Source organism: Phyllosticta citribraziliensis, assembly GCF_038025025.1.
Source record: "Phyllosticta citribraziliensis strain CPC 17464 chromosome Unknown J3D65scaffold_3, whole genome shotgun sequence".
In the NCBI taxonomy this organism is placed as follows: Eukaryota; Fungi; Ascomycota; class Dothideomycetes; order Botryosphaeriales; family Phyllostictaceae; genus Phyllosticta; species Phyllosticta citribraziliensis.
This window is the reverse complement of record NW_027117340.1, coordinates 619,637-637,702: the sequence shown is the minus strand read 5'-3', so window position 1 is coordinate 637,702 and position 18,066 is coordinate 619,637. Positions and strand designations below refer to the sequence as shown.

General features: G+C 55.8%; 6 protein-coding genes across 6 annotated transcripts; 2 read left to right on the top strand and 4 right to left on the bottom strand.

The window, feature by feature from the left end:
• Positions 1-140: 140 nt before the first annotated feature.
• Positions 141-1,212, bottom strand: J3D65DRAFT_616123 (60S ribosomal protein eL29). The gene is made up of 4 exons (XM_066799414.1): positions 1,080-1,212; positions 976-1,027; positions 752-854; positions 141-666 (listed from the first exon to the last, which is right to left on the bottom strand). The coding sequence occupies exons 1-4, from the start codon at positions 1,084-1,086 to the stop codon at positions 631-633; spliced, it is 198 nt and encodes a 65-aa protein (XP_066657613.1). The 5' UTR covers positions 1,087-1,212; the 3' UTR covers positions 141-630.
• A 128-nt stretch (positions 1,213-1,340) lies between these two features.
• On the bottom strand, positions 1,341-2,736 carry J3D65DRAFT_616121 (uncharacterized protein). Its single transcript, XM_066799413.1, has 2 exons — positions 2,427-2,736; positions 1,341-2,371 (listed from the first exon to the last, which is right to left on the bottom strand). Exons 1-2 carry the CDS (start codon positions 2,607-2,609, stop codon positions 1,487-1,489), a joined length of 1,068 nt encoding a protein of 355 aa, XP_066657612.1. The 5' UTR covers positions 2,610-2,736; the 3' UTR covers positions 1,341-1,486.
• Positions 2,737-3,541: 805 nt separating this feature from the next.
• Positions 3,542-6,960, top strand: J3D65DRAFT_549528 (uncharacterized protein; the record flags this gene model as incomplete). The annotated part of the gene is made up of 5 exons (XM_066796956.1): positions 3,542-4,114; positions 4,166-5,045; positions 5,424-5,532; positions 5,713-5,922; positions 6,138-6,960. 5 exons carry the CDS (start codon positions 3,542-3,544, stop codon positions 6,958-6,960), a joined length of 2,595 nt encoding a protein of 864 aa, XP_066657611.1.
• A 413-nt stretch (positions 6,961-7,373) lies between these two features.
• On the bottom strand, positions 7,374-12,066 carry J3D65DRAFT_644603 (putative nuclear condensin complex subunit Smc4; the record flags this gene model as incomplete). Its single annotated transcript, XM_066802161.1, has 27 exons — positions 7,374-7,439; positions 7,507-7,632; positions 7,717-7,770; positions 7,795-7,815; positions 7,873-8,040; positions 8,065-8,067; positions 8,107-8,182; positions 8,216-8,253; positions 8,275-8,361; positions 8,386-8,517; positions 8,542-8,616; positions 8,641-8,676; positions 8,698-8,784; positions 8,806-8,822; positions 8,850-9,036; positions 9,058-9,114; positions 9,142-9,171; positions 9,202-9,435; positions 9,457-9,486; positions 9,514-9,533; positions 9,555-9,575; positions 9,600-9,699; positions 9,733-9,831; positions 9,853-9,872; positions 9,894-11,335; positions 11,607-11,650; positions 11,695-12,066. 27 exons carry the CDS (start codon positions 12,064-12,066, stop codon positions 7,374-7,376), a joined length of 3,642 nt encoding a protein of 1,213 aa, XP_066657610.1.
• Positions 12,067-12,230: 164 nt separating this feature from the next.
• J3D65DRAFT_616115 (actin-like protein-like protein 6A) lies at positions 12,231-14,359 on the bottom strand. The gene is made up of 5 exons (XM_066799412.1): positions 14,109-14,359; positions 13,561-14,053; positions 13,411-13,505; positions 12,679-13,358; positions 12,231-12,624 (listed from the first exon to the last, which is right to left on the bottom strand). Exons 1-5 carry the CDS (start codon positions 14,155-14,157, stop codon positions 12,559-12,561), a joined length of 1,383 nt encoding a protein of 460 aa, XP_066657609.1. The 5' UTR covers positions 14,158-14,359; the 3' UTR covers positions 12,231-12,558.
• A 49-nt stretch (positions 14,360-14,408) lies between these two features.
• Positions 14,409-17,034, top strand: J3D65DRAFT_616110 (MBOAT, membrane-bound O-acyltransferase family-domain-containing protein). The gene is made up of 4 exons (XM_066799411.1): positions 14,409-14,826; positions 14,882-14,949; positions 14,997-15,590; positions 15,639-17,034. Exons 1-4 carry the CDS (start codon positions 14,514-14,516, stop codon positions 16,605-16,607), a joined length of 1,944 nt encoding a protein of 647 aa, XP_066657608.1. The 5' UTR covers positions 14,409-14,513; the 3' UTR covers positions 16,608-17,034.
• Positions 17,035-18,066: the final 1,032 nt, after the last annotated feature.

The following is an 18,066-nucleotide window of genomic DNA, read 5'->3' as shown; positions in this document are numbered from 1 at the left end:
CGAGCGCATGAAGCTAAGTGGATCCTGCGCTATCTAGCAACAGCAGAGCCATCCTCATGTCAATCAAGATCCGGGTAGAGAGTGACGGAGATGACCTCACGTGCTGGCATTACGTTAGCACACAACACATTCGAAATATCCGGTCTGAACAAATCTCTCTTCATTGTCCTTCTTTTGACTAAAATTCATGTTTCTGGCATGTAGCCCCATGTCCATGCGCCCAAGCCTCATCATAAAGAGGTCAGACGTTTGGTATCAAAAGGGCAGTGAATCTTGGCACGAAGATAAATCCTTCAGCTATCGTGCATGGAAGCGCGCGGAGCTGTACACACTAATGCCGTTGAAACGAATTTCAAAACTCTCCAGGCCTCTTTCAACTAGACCGGACCGCCGACTTTTACGCATTCCCGGGGACATGGAGCATAAGGGATCCGGATGGGCGGGTGGGTGAACACGCAAAGGGAATCGTGGTAATCGCTACGGTTCGGGATCGAAAGCCATTCCATTTTTTTCTTTCCAGAACAGGCTGCACCGAGTGTGACCAACTCAGAAACGCCAGTCATTCAGACCGTCGTGCCATGATAACCGTTTGTCCGAAGAAACGTCGTGTTCTGATCGCCTGCGCCCCGTTTATGCCGACTCGCGCTTGCCCTCCTTGACCTCCTTCTGTGTTGTCGCAATGTCATGTCAGCGGGTCCGCTCTCGCCAGGAATCTTGTTCGGGTCTTGTCGTGGATCGGGGGTGTACGCACCAGGGCCCTCATGGTGCCGTGCAGCGCATGCCTGTGGTTCCTCCTGAACTTGGGGTCGACGCCCTTGAGCGAAGGGTAGCGGTGGGTCTTAGGCTTCTTGATGCTGTTTGTCCACCAGAGTCAGCCATCGGTTCGTTCCAAAGCTTTCGCACGATTGCCAAGTGCAACTTGGGCGAGTCGCGGTGTCGTCCTAGGAAACGCGGCGGGTTCGGGGCAGGGCGTACCCGTTCTTGTGGGCCTTCTTGGACTGGTTGTGCTGAGACGAGTTCTTTGACTCTGCAGAGCTTTTAGCATTGAGCGCAGGCAAAATCGGAAGGGCTGGACTCACTGGCCATGGCGACTGTGTTGCTGGTGCAGCGTCGTGGTTGGCTTTCGATGTCGTTGTCTGCGGCCGAAGATGGGCGTTGCGTTTAGCGAATATTCTTGTGCGGGCGTCGGCTAAACCTTTCCACGGAGGGATGCCAAGCCCGACCGACCTCTCGCCAACCAGGAGCGCAGCGGATGCCTTCACCAAGCGGCCACCGGGCAGCAGAAGACGTGTCAAAAGAAATCAGAGTTCCTAGCACTGCGGTTGCACGTAGGGAGCAATCATCCGCTGTTACGGTTGCGCCTTCTCAGGGAACTGTCGTTTGTCCCATCCAGCAGCTAGATCCAGGTCTCATTTCAGTCGACACCCACTGTGTCAGCATTGACTGCGGTCGAGCACAGTGATTTTAAAAGGCAACATGCGTTTTTCTACTTGATCTGTTCCAGGTCCCTTCCAAAGTCGACCAAGCGCATTCGGCGAGCATCCTTTGGATGCAACTGCGCGACCTTGGCCCGGACGAGGAAACGCGCTGCTGCGGAATCGCGCTCCAAGACTACGTACTCACCTCCGCTGGTCTGGCCAATCCTGGCGTCATAGAGACTCTGGAGGAGATATTGGATTTCACGAGCGGCTGCCTCTCTTTCCGAGGACAACAGCGTTGAATCAGTCCCGGTTCCCATGCCCCAAACGTCCTCGAGGCGCCTTTGCCTCTTGTCCTCTACGCCCTGTCCTTGCTTCAACGGCTTCGGCTTGCCTTGGTGAGAAAAGCCAGCCGCCAGCATTTCATCATCAACACTCAGGAGATCGCCGACAATTGGTCCTCCCAACTCTTCGGCCGCTACCAAGGGCGCCAACAGGCCATTGGTAAAGCTTTCAAGAGCGGTTCGGAGCCTGTCAGTCTCGGATCCATAAGCTTCCTTGCGCTTGTGCACGGCAGTCAACATGTCTTGGGCGACTTGAGATGGAGACCACGTCGAGGTCTGAGAGTCTTCGATTTGGAGGTGGTCGATCCGACTTTCCAGACTTTTGGTAATGGCATTGGCGTCACGAAGGTTGCTCTCTTCGCATTCAAGCTGGCGCTGCGTGCTTGCCAGTTGCTCCCGTGAGTCTTGGATAGCCTCTTTGGTATCCTTGATGCCCTGTTGGGTGATGCGCACTGCGAGCAATGGTGGCAGCGCAGAAGATGGGCTGGGCAGGTCCGGCTCGAGTGACGTCAAGCTGTCGTAGGCGTCCTTCAGGACCCGCAGTTGTTGGAGCTGCGTTTTAGGATCCCCGGAGCGAAAATGCGCATTCGATGCGCGAGACTGGCGAAGCTGGGCCTGGGGTCAGCAGTCGCAAAACGTCGACGTCGAACCGGCTCTGTAATACCTCTTGCAAGGCGCGTTCTTGGTCTTGGACGCGCTCCCGAAGCTCCTGGACGGTCTGATCCAGGCGGGCTTCAAAGGCCTCCAGGTCGGATTGCCTCGGTTCGACTGCATGCTGGAGGGAGCGATGTGCATCCGAGGCATACTGCCGTATGTTTGGTAGCTCGTCGGCCTGACTGGAAGCCATGAGGGCTAGACAGGGTTGCAATTGACGCGTCAAGTTGGACGAAAGGGATGAGTGAAGGTTGGTGCCCGACGTGTCTCGTTTGCAAATGAAAATAGAGAGTCGATGTAAGTACTGGACCTAGCCAAACACCGGAAGCTGGACAGTGTTCCGGGTGAAGTGCCCGGGCAGGCGTCAGGTCTGGGCGCTGATTAATTGCGTCACGTGAGCCAAGAGGATCGGCGGCTCAGGCTAGCGCTCCGCAGCTAATCCGCAATTCCCGCAGCTTCTGTCTTCTGTCGCGCCGGCTTCTTTCCTGTTCCTCTCTCCACGACACGACACGACACTCCCGTCCACGTCCACTCCAACCCATCTCCTCCATCCACCGCCCCTTCTCTCGCCGCTTCACCTGCTTCGCGCCATCAGCCGCTGGTCGCCTCTGTCCTAATCCCGCCCTCTCCCCAGGAAGCCGCTCTGGCGCAGTTGCTCGCGAGCTCGGATTCCTCCATCTCTGCACGCTGCAAGGTTTGCTTCTGACGGGCGCGCGTTCACTACTACTCCATCATCTTCGGGCCCTGCATCCCTCATCCAACCTTACCCGATACTGCCGCTTCACCATCCTTGGCACCTCTTTCAATTCACTCGCCGAGAGCTCCTCTCGCCCGATACACCTCTCCACACGCCGCACTACACGTCCACCGCACTCTGCACCATCTCCATTCCGGCGACTCCATTGCACCTTTCCGTCACCTCCACCAGCACCATTGTTCCGATCGCCTACACCAGCAAGTTTTCCTTGGACAGCCCCCTGCTGTACGTAAATCGAGAACAAATACGAGAGACTTTGACCCACGGCGTTTGATCCCGTGTTCGTCCTTGGCGGTGATCCTCTGAAGATCTGAACAAGAAACACAAAAAGAAAAAAAAGTCTTTACTTGATAAAACAGGGCACAAACATGTCTGCCTCTCCCACGACTACGGCTGCGCCAAGTCAGAAGCGCCCCTTGGAGGAGCCCTCTTCACCATCTGGCCCGGGCGATCAGCCAGACGCAAAACGCCCCGCTTTGGACAAGATCGTCAAGGAAGACGCAAACGACGTTGTTCCTGAGGCCCCTGAGCCGGCCGCTATTCCGACGCTGGAGTCCACTGAGGTCAAGTCGGAGACCGATGAAGCTGCTCCGGTTTCTCAGAATGGCACATCCAAGGACGGTCAAGGCGACACCGAGGTTCCCGATGCTCCTACGGCGGTTCCGAGCCTCCTCCCGGACACGCAGCCCATCCTGACCACATCCACCAACGGTCCCGGCTCTGCTGCAGGCTCCGGCATTGGCCACCAAGACGAGTCGAACTGGCTCCACGTCCGTGCCATCATTTCCAGCGCCGAAGCTGCGACTGTCATTGGCAAGGGCGGTGAGAATGTGACGCAGATTCGTCGCATGTCTGGAGCTAAGTGCACTGTCAGCGACTATTCTCGGGGCGCCGTCGAGCGCATCCTTACCGTCAGCGGTCCCGTTGACGCCGTTGCCAAGGTGTGTACCAACGTCGGGGTGTTGCGGCTGTAAACTAACCGAACCTCACAGGCTTTTGGTCTGATTATCCGAACTCTGAACAACGAGGACATCAACTCTCCTTCAACCCCGCAGTCCAAGACGTATCCCCTGCGCCTCCTCATTCCGCACATCCTCATTGGCTCCATCATCGGCAAGGGTGGTGTCCGCATCCGCGAAATCCAAGAAGCCTCCGGTGCTCGCCTCAATGCATCTGACTCTTGCCTTCCCCTCTCCACGGAGCGTTCGCTGGTTGTCCTGGGTGTTGCTGATGCGGTCCACATTGCCACCTACTACGTTGGCAGCACCCTTGTCGAGCAGCTGACTGAGCGCTTTGGAGGCCCGGCTGCTTCTGCCTACGCGACTCGTAGTGGTGGTCCTGCTGGCGTCGTCCCTGGTGGCATGCAGGTCGTCCCCTATGTTCCACAGCCTGCTGGCGGTTCTTGGGGCCATCCAGAGAACTTCCGCCACAAGGCGCAGGCGCAGAGGAACCCTCCCTCTGGCGGTGGCTACGGTGGAGCGCCCATGCACGGCCAGTACCCTCAGCAACCGCAGGCACCAGTCCACTACGGAGCCGGCTCTCCACGTCACGCCTACACCGGCGCTGGACCGCACCAGCCCCAGCAGTACGGTGCCCCCCACGTCGCCCAGCCTAGCCACGCTGGTCAGCCTGCCCAGCCCATGCAGGGCATGATTCCTGGCCAGCCAATCACTCAGCAAATCTTCATCCCCAACGACATGGTCGGCGCGATCATTGGCAAGGGCGGCGCCAAGATCAATGAGATACGTCAGCTGAGTGGCAGCGTCATTAAGATTAACGAGCCCCAAGACAACAGCAATGAGCGCCTGGTCACCATCACCGGTACTCAGGAGTGCAACCAGATGGCCCTGTACATGCTCTACTCTCGACTTGGTGAGGAGTCCAAGAAGAAGTGAAAGCTGTCCTAAGGCTGCTAACGTCTCCTCAGAGAGCGAAAAACACCGTATTTGAGGGGTCTCCTACTCTTCTTTTTCCTTGAATGGACGGGAATCTAAAATGGGTTCATTGGGCAAAAGTATGCCTGCAGCGGGCGTACGCAATTCAGTCTTGTATCATGATTAGTCAATGGATGCCGGGCAGTTCGTGCTTTCAATTTCCTTCTGGTGGTTGCAATCGAGGCGTTGACTTGGGCGGTTACTCAGGGTCGTGTTGGACAGCCTTCTGACGTGCCTTTGCGCAGACTTTCGTCGACGTCGATCGAGATGCGGACGTGGAAACCTCGTTTGTCGCTCGAACTCGGCTCTGGAATAGCCAAATCATCCGTTTTCTCAAATGCATCAAAGAAGAATTCCGCAGAGGGCTCTGCGTTGGACCAGCGACTTCCGCATTCGGAAACCGTCACGGCCCACACGAACAAAGCGTCGGCACCGGGCAATAGTTTGCGGCCATGCCAAACGGCGACTTAGACAATCTTCAAAGACGCGAACGTTGAAATCATCATATGATCCTTGCTTGAAATGACGAAAGCTGCAGCTCCCGACCTCTGGCCCGTTTGACTCCTTGATTGACGCTGCATGCCAACATGCCAGGCAAAACCAAGCAAACGCACAATTAGATATCCCCACCGCCAGGCTTTCCAAACATTCTCTTTTGCAAATCTTCCTCCTCTTCTCCACGTCTTTTGTGCTAATTTTCCAGAAGCTGCGGATCGCCTGCCCATTGACGAGCAACCAGAACCTCCTCCAACATTCCACCCACCACGACTCGCGCTTGCTCTCCTGACGAGGACGCTTTCCACATGGCGACCGAAGTGGTCAAACCGCGAGTCCACGGCTCCTTTGCTCTAGCAGCACGCGCCAAAAACACTCGGCCATTCTCACTACGGTACGTCGATGATGATGGTGGTGGTGGAGAGATTTTTGGATACGGGGAAGCAAGGGGAGCGCGTGTGGATGCCAGCGCTGCATGACAACACACACATCTTCCCCCAAAATTGGGTAGCATCGCCAACTGACACTACATGAGGCACAGAACGCAATTCAAAACATTTCAGACCATCTCGACGATCCTCGTGGGACCCACGGAGCAGCCCTACCTCGTGCACCGCGAGGTGCTGGCGCACCACTCCGCCTTTTTCGGCGCGGCGCTGAACCACACGTTCGCCGAAGGACTATCGCAGGAGCTGTCGCTGCCGGCCGAGGATGTGGGGACGTTTGAGCTCTTCCTGCACTGGGCATACACGGGGACGCTGGACGACGTGTTCCAGCGGCAGGGCAAAGTGGCCTTCTACCTGTTGCTGAACCTGTACGGGCTGGCAGACCGGCTGTCGGTGGAGAAGCTGCGCAACGCAACCGTCGACAAGCTGGCCGAGCTGGCCGAGAAGAGCAACAGCGTGCCCACGCCGTCCGACACGTGCACGCTGTACGACGACATTCGCGACACGGCGCTGCTGCGCAAGCTGGTCGTCGACCTGTTTGCCTTCAAGAAGACCGACGTCCTGCTCGCCACCCACCCGGACGAGTGGCACCCGCTCTTCCTGCGCGACCTCGTCGTCCGCGTCAAGCGCCCCGAGCTCCAGGCCATGAGCCGTCACCAGTTCGTCGCCTGGAAGCCCGCCGCCTGGAAGGACACCAAGGCCTGCTGGGCTTGCCGCGACGTCATGCAGCCCAATCTCAGCGCAAACATGTGCGTCGACTGCCGCTACGTCTTTTGCCTGTCCTGCACCAATTCTGGCAAGGCCCTTTGCGGCGACGACGCTGCTAAGCTGGCTTCTTGCAAGCCGTGGGTCAGAGACATGTGCAAACATTACCATGAACATTCCGAGTCGCATCCGTGCCCGGAAAAGTGAGGGACGAGGCACGCGCGAGCAGCGCGTCTGTCTGTCCCTTTTCTGTTTTTGGCGCCCTTTGCCAGGTGTACAGTATAGCGGTCTTGGTAATCGGCACACGGCGCACTTGGATGTAGATATACCCTTTTCGGTCCACACACACGGAGGAGTTTGTGTCTTTTGTACCTATGGCTGGGACAGAAATCGAATTCAATCAATCGTTCAAGAAATGAAAGCATTGCCTGCTAGTACCAGATGGGCCAACTAACCGTCGCCAGCCAATCAAGTTGCCCTTCTCTACCAAGACCTTGAACGCCGTATCATGATCGCCGCCTTTCCTTTGATCATCGTAGCCCCTCCCATTCCTGCCCAAAGTCCCGTACCCAACCAGCACTCCCCCGCGCCCGCCAACTAAAACATGCAAGGAAACGCTCTTATGCAGCGCGCGGTCGCGCTCTCGCGACAATATAATCCTTGTTTTCCACTGTGACACTCTTGGTCTGCCAAAGAAGGAAACGTTAGCGCGCTGGTGGTGGATCCGCTTGGGGGATGGATGGTCGAACTTACCATGTGGTTCACCTTGTAGATACCGACCAGCCGCACCGCCGACTCAAACATGTTGTTACGTAGCGAAATGACGATGAACTGGGCATTCTTGGTGCGCTCAGAGATGTAGTTTGCGACAATCGAGATCTGCAGAGCGCGCGCGCACATGTCAGGAACTGGTTCATGGTGTCTTGGAGGAACGTGACAATGAGTCTCGGGCAAGGAACTTACGTTTCTGAAGTCTAGGGCTGCGTCAATCTCGTCCATGACGTAGAGCGGCGTCGGCTTGTAGTGGTGCAGGGCAAAGACGAGGGCCAGACTGCTGAGCGTCTTCTCACCACCCGAGAGGTTGGAAATGTTTTTCCAGCCCTTGCGTGGCGGCATGACGCTGAAGTTGATGCCTTCGGAAAAGGGGTCCATGGTGTCAACCAGTTCGAGCAGAGCGTTGCCGCCCATGGTAATCATCTGGTACATTTCCTTGAGGCGCTGTCCAATGATGGTCAGACCCTCCATGAAGCCCTCCAGACGCAGGCTGCGCAGCTCCTCGCAGCGCTTCTTGTTCGTGTCGCGCTCACTGACAGCCTGCGAGAGGTCGGCACTGCGGGCGGCGTGCTCTTCGACACGGCGACGGTACTCTGACAAGACGCCAAGCTCCACTTGGACGTTTTGTGTCTTCTCTTCAAGAGCAGCAATGTCTCTCTTGAGCGCAGCCTTGTCCATGTCCTGCAACTCGTCTTTTGTATAGCTTGGTGGTGCCTCGGGTTCTCGCTCTTCGCCGAGGTCGCTGACGTTTGTTAGAGTGAGCTTGCCGAGTTTGTCTTCCCAATGCTTCAACCGCATTTGGTTCTCCTTGAGACTCTTCTTGTGCTCCTCGAGCTTGTTCTTCATCTCAATCTCGACACCGCGAGTTTCGTTCAGCTCTGCAATTTTGGCGTCGAGCTCGGATTTGAGAGCTTCGAGGGCATCTTTCCTCTCTTCAAGGGCATACTGCGCCTCCTCTGCTTGTTGCCGCGCGCCGCTAGAGTCTTTCATCTGACTCCTCATGTCCTCTTCCACCTTCTCCATCTCTCCCGCGAGACTCTCGAGCTCTGCTTGGGCCTCCCGATGCGCCTTTTCTTGCTTTGCCACTTGCTTCAGTGCTTTGGCTTTTGACACTTCGGCGCGAGACATTTCTTCCGTCAGCGTGTCAATCTGCTCCTTGAGCATGTCGACCTTGGCCTTTTGCGTTCGCAATTTGATACCGCCGATCTCCATAATCTTGTCCTGGAGCGCCTTGATCTCTTCTTCCACAGAGGAAGTCTCCTCGTGGAGTTTGCCAACCTCCTTCTCCATGTTTGCTATGTTCTTCTCCAAGCTTCCCCTACGCGCCTTGTCGGTCTTTGACGGCTGTGACTCGGCCGCGATGTCCTTGATCCGTCGCTGCAAATCGGCTTCGTTGCGGTCATAGCTTCCCATCTCGAGCACAGCCTTTTGTTCTTTCGTTTCGAGTTTCGGAATCGTGTCGTTGAGCTTCCTTAGGGTCGTCTCGAGTTGCCTCTGTTCTTGCTGCAGCTCTTGCAGAGTCTTCTCAACGCTGTCCCTGTCAGTCTCGAGTTTGGCGACCTGTTCCTTGGTGACATCTGCTGCCAGCTTGGACGACATTGCGCCCTTCGAAACCCTGTTGCCACCACCACTCATGGTTCCAGACTTGTCAATAAGCTGACCGTCGAGAGTGACGACGCGCCACCTCTTTGCGCCATACGCAATGCGATTGGCTTGCGCAAGGTCATCCGCGACCAAAGTGTTTTGCAGAGCGCTGTAAAACGCCGGTCTAAATCTGTCGTGCTTTGCCTTGACCAGATCAAATAGCCTGGGGGCGTCTTCAGGTGTCTTGATCGGGGAGAGGTCGCGTTGAGCCAGGCGGTCTAGCAGCATGAAGTTCGCTCGTCCAAGGTCGTTTTTGCGCAGGTACTCGATGCACTGCTCACCCACGCCAACCGAGTCGACTACGAGGTTGTTCAACTGCGGGCAAGCAGTCGATATGGCGACGTCGTACTTGCCATCAATTGCTCCCAGGTTTCCAAGACGACCATGGAAACCGTTGATGCGGCCTGACTCCTTGAGGCGCATCAAACCTGTGAGGACCTTGCCCTGTGACTGACTCGCGGAGAGGTTGGATCGCGCCTCGTCGGCTCTTTGACGAGCTGAAGACAGCTTGATACGGATGGTAGGCTCCTGCTCCAAAAGAGCCGACAGATCACTTTGGACCTTCTTGATCTCTTTTTCGATTCGCCGCTTCTCGGACTGGCACTCTTCCAATTCGGCTTGTTTGGCCTCCTTGGATTCTTGGAGGGCAGCGATCTTGGCCTCAGTCTCGGCTATCGCAACCGCACCAGCACCGTCCTTTTCTCTGAGGATATCCAGCTCACTCTGTGCGACTGCGATGTTGGATTTGTACTCGTTGATCTTGTCGTTCCAGGGCTCGAGTGACTTTTGCTTCTTGGCAATGTCATCCGAGATGTGCTGAGTCTTTCCCTTGAGGTTTTCGCGAATCTCGTTGAGCTGTTCGTCCTCGCTCTCCATTTTCTCCTGTAGCTCTTCGATCTGGGTCGTATTCCGCTCAATGTCGTCGTTGGCTTGTTGAATGTGAGTTTCGCCCTCAGAGACACCAAACTTGCTCGTCTCAAGGACCTTTTGAAGTTTCTTGTGCTTGTTCGTCAGGAACTTCTTCTTCTCCTCGAATTTGACATTTTCCTTGTCAATCTTGGCGAGGTCTTTGAGCAGCTCCTGAGTTTGCTTGCTGAGCTTTTCGAACTCCTTGGCACTGGCCTTGTGTTGCTTTTCCATGTTTTTGATTTCCTCCTGGCGCCCCTGATGCCTTTCAAATTCCTGGTCGAGTGATCCTTGAATTTCATCGACCGCCTCCTGCGTGACTTGGATGTTGTCTTGCGTCTCGCTCATGAATAGTTGCCACAGAGCAGATTGCTTGGAAGCGAGCTCGTTCTCGTCGCGGACATAGGCCAGGGCTTTGTTCTTCTTGTCTTCCAGACTGTCCTTTTCCCTCTCCACATGCTGCACCCTATTGTGTTTTTCCTGGCAAACTTCGTTGAGTCGTTCGACCTCAGTTGCGGCCTCCTCGATTGGCGCCTTGTATTTGGATGTTCCGATGATGTCCTCCAAATACTCCAAAAGGCCGTCCTCGTGCTCGTTGGGTGCTTTCGGCTTCATGGTGGCGATTGATTCAACCTCGCCCTGCAAAATCAAGAAACGCTTGTGGTCCAAGTCGATTCCGCGATCCCGAAGCAGTGCTGTGACGACGGTAAAATTGGACTCCTTTCCGTTGACATAGTACTTGCTTGAATTGTTCTTGAAGGCCCTGCGAGATACTCTAAGGCCAGTGTCGGGGATTGCTTCGCTTCCTCCACCAGGAAGATCTTTGACTTCTTGAAACTGGACTTCGACCTCGCAGTGGTCAAGGTTTGGATGGCCTGCCGAGTTGTGGATCAACGCTGAAATTTTGCTTTGTCGCATCTTGCTGGCCCTGAATCCAAAAACAAATAGCAGAGAGTCGATGACGTTCGATTTTCCAGATCCGTTGGGTCCTACGACTGCGGAAAAGGAGGAGTGGAATGGCCCCACTTCTTGCCTACCAGCATAACTCTTGAAGTTTGTCAAGACGAGCCATGTAATCACCATTCTTGCCTTTGGTGGTTGTGGCTCCTGGGACAAGGGTTGCGCAGCTGCTCTTGCCCTAGCTGCAATATCCATGGGCCTCTCCATCATGGCAGCGCGCGGGTCAATCCTGGTGGCCACTGGCGACTCGACCGGCTCTTGTGAAGCGGGCGGTACGGCAAGCTTGTCCGGTTGCGGACTTGCTGAGGTCTCAAGCTTCGTGCCGTCGTGGTTGTCCGCCTGCGCAGGCTCTTGTTGAGGCGTAGGATCTGGCTTTTCCGAAGCTTCCCGCACTGTCCCCGGCGTCTTTTGTCGAGCCAAAGCTTCACTGTTCTCCGAATTGTTCTCAATCGACTGCTGCTTCTTTGGCCGAGGTGTCGCTTCTGATTGAAGGTCCGTCTCATTATTGATATTTGAGGTGTTGTCTACGCTGCCTGTGATGTCGGATAGCGGCGTTGCGCGGCTCGCACGGCGTGGTGTCGCTTCGGGCTCCTGATAATGATGCGCTGTTAGTCTGACTAGAAATATCGAGGTTTGTGTCGATGGTTAAATAATTACACTTGGAGCAACCGAGAGCCTACTCCGGCGACTCTCGCGAACATTCCGCCTGCCTCTCCGCGCGGATGATGACTTCCTTGTGGATTCCGCCTCGGGCTCGACCGAGACGCTGTCTCTGCTTGGTGTGCCCATTTCTGATGGTTCGACCGATTGGCTGGCTCGCGTTCTTCGTGATTTTGTCGCGGTGCGGGGGGCGACAGGAACCTCGGAAGCTTTCCGTCTTCTCGATGTCGTTGGAGGTGCGGGCGTGTACTCTTCTTCGCTGTCCTGTTGGGTTGTGTTTGCGTCTTCGTCATCGGAGGATTCGACGATTGTTTGACGGCGGGGAGCAGCGCGCCGCGACCGACGCGCGGGAGTAACTTCGTCGGCCATGATCGCGCTCGTAGACAGAATGGTTGCGCGCCTGCCCAGGGTTGGCAATGCAGCTTGTCCAGGGCACAAACAACACGACGGCTGCGAAGTAAACATCGGCGCCTTGGCGCGGCACGTGCGGGCGCGTCCCCCACATTCTTCGTCCAATCGCCTGTCAGAAACACCACAATGCTAATGAATTTCTTTGCTCGACGCTGTCACTACATGCACCTTACCCAGGCACAGTGGATTTCGTAAAGATGATACTCCTCCGCTCGGCTGCAGTGGTGGTAGACAACAACTTCGGCCTGTCTGTGGTTGCGGACCACACCCTAGACGCAACTGTTAGGCTGAACGACAGCCAGCAGTAGACGAATGATCCCTAGATGCAGCTACAGCACCAGGATGTATCAATTCTTTGAGCACCCACTGTGCAGGTCTAATTCAGATGCCTAAGCAAGCCCAGCCTTTTGGTATCCTAACGAACGCCGTGGCCTTTGCTCCCCATTACTCCTACTTGCATCTTTTCTCCACAATGGCCGCGCCATGCTCATCGTACTCCTTCTTGCTGACCCACAACTGTACGTCTTGTTAGTCTATGATCCCGGATCTGGTTCCAGAGACAATGCTCACCTGATGGAAACTGCCCAAACTTCCAAGGATACTCCCGCCAATCCAGCTGGCATACTTGCGCTCCACAGTATTTCCAGGGGCCTGCATCCTGATCCTTGGGCCAGGGTAGATACCCGCCAGCTCCTGGTTCAAGCGCTCCGTGAATCCATACAGCAGAGATGAGCCACCAGTCACCACAATGTTGGACAGAAGCGCCGGGCGAACCTCTACATCAACATGGCTGAGGGCTTGGACAATGAGCTGTGGTATGGTCTGGTCTTCGCGCGGCCTAGGGTTTTCCGAGTCTGTGAGGGCAGCCTTTGCATCAAACAAGCCCTCGGCGGCCTTGAAGCGCTCAGCGCCAAAGACCTGATTCCAGCCATCAGGCATCTCGAATGGTCTCCCGGGGGAGCTCTTGACGACGTCCTCGTTGCCGCTGCTGCTCAGCTTCCCGGGACCAGTCCACAATTGCACGACTGATTCCTTGAACTCTGTAATGACGCGCTCCTCTTCCAGTCTTCTGAATGATGCCGTTGGCTCCTTGTCGAACTTCTTGTAGACGGCCTGAGCAGGAGCACCAGCTTCAACGGGGGTCTTGGAAGCAACCACGTAGTGAGGTGTCAAGGGCACCTGGGACTGCTTGAAGATGAGACGCAGTTGCTGTGATACAAAGTTGCCGGCCAGAGGAGACTTCATGACACCTGAAGCATTGTGTTTTAGCAAAATGTCCGGTTCGAATTGAGGGAGACCAACCTTTCTTGATGACAAGGCCATCGACAACGGGAGTGACGGACGTTGTTGCAGCGCCAACATCAACCACAAGAGCAGATGGCTTTCCTGATGCAAACCTGCGTAGCGAAAGTCAGCCCCAAAGATTCCATCCCAGTCGTCCCGCGCACCTACGCTGCCAAAACTCCAGTCTTTTGCACGTAAAACGCTGGAGCTCCCCATTCCTCCATCGCGACCTCGATGCACTTCTCCCTGTGCTTTGGCGTCACCCATCCCGGCTCAGACATGAGCAGTGGTGAGCCCTCGAGGGGCTTTTCCGACTCTTCTACATCCTCCATGTTGACATCGCCATCGCCATTCGAGGGATTGTTCAGTCCATTCTTTGAAGGGCTGGTTCCCTTTGTGCCCGTCAAACGCGAGGTGATTGCATATTCCCACAACTTTGTCGCGACGTCCCAATCTTCAACCACACCTTCGGTCGACCATGGATTCTTGATGTCTAGGTGGGACAATGGGTTGTGAATCGAGTTTTCGCCAAAGACGGGGTCGCCTTGGCCGTCGCGCAAGCCGTAGAAGGATGGAAGTACTGATTTCGGTACGTCTTCGCCAGCGAAACCAGCGCGGGTTGTCGAGTAGCCGGGGTCGAGAATGATGGCAGAGACCTCGTCTGGGGGATCAATGTCAGCCCTGGCTTGTGTTGAGTTCGAAATGATTTCAATTACCCCCAGCGTACTCGTTCTGAGCTGGTGCTTGCGAGGTGGGCAGCGCCATGGCGTATGGGGTAAGCACGCGCTTGGAAGGACAGTCGGAAGAATTAACCGGGCGCGTGTTGCGCGTCGAGCAGATTTGAAAAGTTGGCCGGCGATGTCGAGCGTGGAGATGCAAGCTGGTGTTGCGCAATGGAGCTGTTGAGTCGAGAAGACAACCGCCGCCGCGACGCGCGAGCCCGGAGCGGAGCTTGGTAGCGGAGCGCGGAGGCCAGCGGAGGGAGAGACCCGGTCAGCTTACAACCCATTCGATACAACACGCCCGCGCATTCGCCTCGTTCTCCAGCCTCCTCCCGACTCCTTTTCGCTCGTTCTTGGGGACTCGTCTGTCTGCAATGGTTTGAGTACAAGTCGCCCGTCATGTCATCGTGGATATCATGGCTATCCGGCCTGCGCCGCCTCTACTCCTTGGATACGCTGGATACTCGCTTCACCATCTCGTCGACCACTCCTCCCAAACAAGTAAATAGCGAGTCGAGCACCGCCGAGCCTGCGACATCGTCGCCGCAAGACACACAGAATGACCAGGCCAAGGGGACTGCGAAAAGGGCAACATCCAGAGCACCCAACACTCAACCGTCGCGATGGAACACCCCCGAGTTCTACTTTTACTACCTCGTCTTCCTCACGGCGGTGCCTATGATGTTTAAATCCGTTTATGATGTTTCCAAACGTAGGAAATACAAGTCAATTACTCTGCGGTCGCAACATGACTGATGGACCCATAGCGACGCACCCAAATTACCCAAAGATCGAGCCTCTGCTTTCCAACGGCTGGATTCCTGGTCGCAAAGTCGTACGTTGTTCGTAGAAGAGAAGGAGACAGAAGTTGACTCTATTCAGGATAACTCAGACGCCCAATATTCCTCCTTTCGTGACAATATCCCGTACTTGTTCATCGTCGTCATTCTCCACCCACTTCTTCGCCGTCTTTACGACTACTTGTGCCGCGCCGACACCTACACCCAGGTCCGCCAAACACCACCTGCGAATAATGGCTTCCAGTTGACCCAGGGCTTGAGCGTTGAAGCTGCTGCCGATGCGCGACTCGAACAGAGAGCGTCCTTCGACTTCGTCTTTGCGTTGGTTTTCGTCACCGCGCTCCATGGATTCTCGGCTCTCAAAGTCCTTGGAATCTTGTATCTGAATTACAAGATTGCAACAACGTTGCCCAAACAGTACATACCTACAGCAACCTGGATTTTCAATGTCGGAATGCTATTCGCCAACGAATTGTTCCAAGGCTATCCCTTCAAGGACGTTGCAGCATTCATCCATGGCAATGACGGCGAGGGTACCTGGGGAGCTTGGCTTGATGGCCACTGCGGCTTGATGTCTCGCTGGGAGGTTCTATTCAACATAACCGTGCTTCGCCTGATTAGCTTCAATCTGGACTACTACTGGAGTATAAGCATGAGGGGGGGAAGCCCAATAGAGGTAAGGAAGCGCCGCCTACTGTCCAAGACACCTGCTTATGCGCAAAAGAAGAAGCAACTCGACCCCTCAAACCTTTCTGAGCGAGACCGGGTGTCTATTCCAGCAAAGACAAATGACTACAGCTTCCGCAACTACATTGCCTATGCCCTTTATTCGCCATTGTATCTCACAGGGCCGATCCTGACCTTTAACGACTACATTTCGCAACAGCGATATCGCGCGGCCAGTATAACCCGCCAGAGAACGACACTGTACGCGATCCGCTTCATCGTCGCGCTCCTGACCATGGAGATTGTTTGCCATTTCATTTACGCCGTTGCCATCTTCCACGTACAGCCAGACTGGGAAGCATACACGCCCTTTCAGCTTAGCATGCTCGGCTACTTCAACCTGCACCACATCTGGCTCAAGTTGCTGCTTCCGTGGCGCTTTTTCCGGCTCTGGGCGCTCCTCGACGGCATCGACCCGCCGGAAAACATGGTCCGGTGCATGAGCGACAACTACTCGGCGCTGGCCTTCTGGCGCGGCTGGCACCGCAGTTTCAACCGGTGGATCGTACGCTACATCTTCGTGCCCATTGGCGGCAGCCGCAGCGGCGGCCCGTGGGGCAAGGTGCGCGCCGTCGTCAACTTCCTCGCCGTCTTTACGTTCGTCGCCCTGTGGCACGACATCCAGCTGCGCCTGCTGATGTGGGGCTGGCTCATTACGCTCTTCGTCGCCCCCGAGGTGTTGGCCACCATGGCGTTTCCGCGCCGCCGGTGGGCCGCGCGGCCGAATGCTTACCGCGTCCTCTGCGGCGTCGGCGCCGTTGGCAACGTCCTCATGATGATGGCAGCAAACTTGGTTGGATTCGCTATCGGGCTCGACGGCCTGCAAGCTCTCGTCAAGGCCATCTTTGGCAACTATTCTGGGCTGGTGTTCTTTGCGACGGCGTGCGGCGCGCTGTTTGTCGGCGTCCAGGTCATGTTTGAGGTCCGCGAGGAGGAGCTGCGGCACGGCATCAAGATGAAGTGTTAGGTATTGCTGTGCGTGTTCTTCTCTGTTTTGCCGTGCATCGCAGACGCTTTATTGGGTACTTTGCAAACTAGCAGAGCGGAGGAGCCTTTGGCGTTGTAAAATAGGAAAGTATATCTGCTACAGAGCAAATGTTGTTCATCCATATCTTTGCCCGTCAACGGTGGTCCTCTAGATCACGCGCAGTCGAAAGCGATTGCCCATCCCTCAACACCATAAGCCTAAGTAGAATACAGAGGAAAGGATAAGTCATTGGTTCCGGCAAATGAGAAGGCAAAGGCGCCTTGCAATTTCGCTTCGGCGTTCGAAGCAGTCGTTAGCTCGCAAGCTCGCGGTGCTCATCAGCCGTGTACGAGCAGGAGACGCATTTTGACATTGCCGTCTCGTATCGCGGCTGCAACCGAGCTGTCGAAGTAGATGAGTATTTACCTGTTTATTCTCGCTTTTATCGTTTTGGGGACGCGATGTAGCTCAGGGGTCTGCAGTGAGACTAGGGTGAAAGGGGTTCAGGATAAGCGACGTGGGGGGACGGGGTCCATATGCACATGGCAGCGGGGCAGGCAGGCATGGAGATCTCTGTTGGCTTCATGTTCCCTGGTGGTGGGGATCGGCATTGCGATTCGACATGGCGAAAGGGGTGCCGAGGCCGTGGGAATCGGAGCCTGGGTTCCGGTACATGTTCGACCAAGCAACAACATGTCTCCAAGTGTCTGGTTTGATGGCTTGGATCGGTAGCTACGTACCAGGCCAGATGATCAAACCGAAACGCGTGACAAGCAGAGCTGCCGTCATCTCTCGCTCGGCTGCTTTGCTTGCTCTGGCCGACCCTGAAGGTTTCTCACATGGAGAGCGACGGCCTGGCGGGTGGGAGGTGAAGATGATCCGCGAACGCCCCACGAGCCCCCCGGCCGTGCATTGCAGCGGGTACCCGCAATTCTCAGGTTGCCATGTGGACGAACTGAGGAACGGATGGGCGGGGGCCGAGGGCGTTGTTGATGTCGTGTCCGAATTTGGAGGAGGCGGGTACGTCCGTAGATGGCGTCGAGCCATACATCCTCATGACAGCAGGAAGAAGGACTGGATTGCGTCATGGTGTTTTGGGAGATGAGGGTCGAGGAGTTTGGTGATGATGGGCTGGCGCGCTATTTGCAATCGGTCAAGGAGGCACGTTCACAAGACAGGACGTAGGCCGGGTCTAAGCTGCGGTCGAGAGGGGTCCAGACGGGCTGGTGTTGAAACGAAACGAACGGCGCAAACACATATCCCTGGCCTCGGCGGGTGTCGCTGCAGGAATAACCGTCAGGGTCTGGGGGGAACAATGGGGTTCGAAATTAAAGAGATGAATTGACCAATGGTCAGATTGCCAATGTTGACGGGAGCATTCATCAATGCAAGCAATGAACAGGCGCCCGGCAGGAGGATGGCCGCACGGAGTGACATGAGGTGAGGTGTGCGACTAGCA

What these genes read in the sequence shown, in the direction of transcription:
- J3D65DRAFT_616123 (XM_066799414.1), bottom strand. An exon ending in AAGAAGGCCCACAAGAACGG is followed by an intron (nt 855 to 975) that starts GTACGCCCTGCC and finishes GTGGACAAACAG; the next exon opens with CATCAAGAAGCCTAAGACCC. An exon ending in ACGGCACCATGAGGGCCCTG is followed by an intron (nt 667 to 751) that starts GTGCGTACACCC and finishes GCGACAACACAG; the next exon opens with AAGGAGGTCAAGGAGGGCAA.
- J3D65DRAFT_616121 (XM_066799413.1), bottom strand. Translation starts at nt 2,609, where the DNA reads ATGGCTTCCAGTCAGGCCGACGAGCTACCAAACATACGGCAGTATGCC. An exon ending in AAGAACGCGCCTTGCAAGAG is followed by an intron (nt 2,372 to 2,426) that starts GTATTACAGAGC and finishes CCCCAGGCCCAG; the next exon opens with CTTCGCCAGTCTCGCGCATC.
- J3D65DRAFT_616115 (XM_066799412.1), bottom strand. Translation starts at nt 14,157, where the DNA reads ATGGCGCTGCCCACCTCGCAAGCACCAGCTCAGAACGAGTACGCTGGG. An exon ending in TCAGAACGAGTACGCTGGGG is followed by an intron (nt 14,054 to 14,108) that starts GTAATTGAAATC and finishes TTGATCCCCCAG; the next exon opens with ACGAGGTCTCTGCCATCATT. An exon ending in GTTTGGGCAGTTTCCATCAG is followed by an intron (nt 12,625 to 12,678) that starts GTGAGCATTGTC and finishes CAAGACGTACAG; the next exon opens with TTGTGGGTCAGCAAGAAGGA.
- J3D65DRAFT_616110 (XM_066799411.1), top strand. Translation starts at nt 14,514, where the DNA reads ATGTCATCGTGGATATCATGGCTATCCGGCCTGCGCCGCCTCTACTCC. An exon ending in GGATTCCTGGTCGCAAAGTC is followed by an intron (nt 14,950 to 14,996) that starts GTACGTTGTTCG and finishes GACTCTATTCAG; the next exon opens with GATAACTCAGACGCCCAATA. An exon ending in GGGGGGGAAGCCCAATAGAG is followed by an intron (nt 15,591 to 15,638) that starts GTAAGGAAGCGC and finishes TATGCGCAAAAG; the next exon opens with AAGAAGCAACTCGACCCCTC.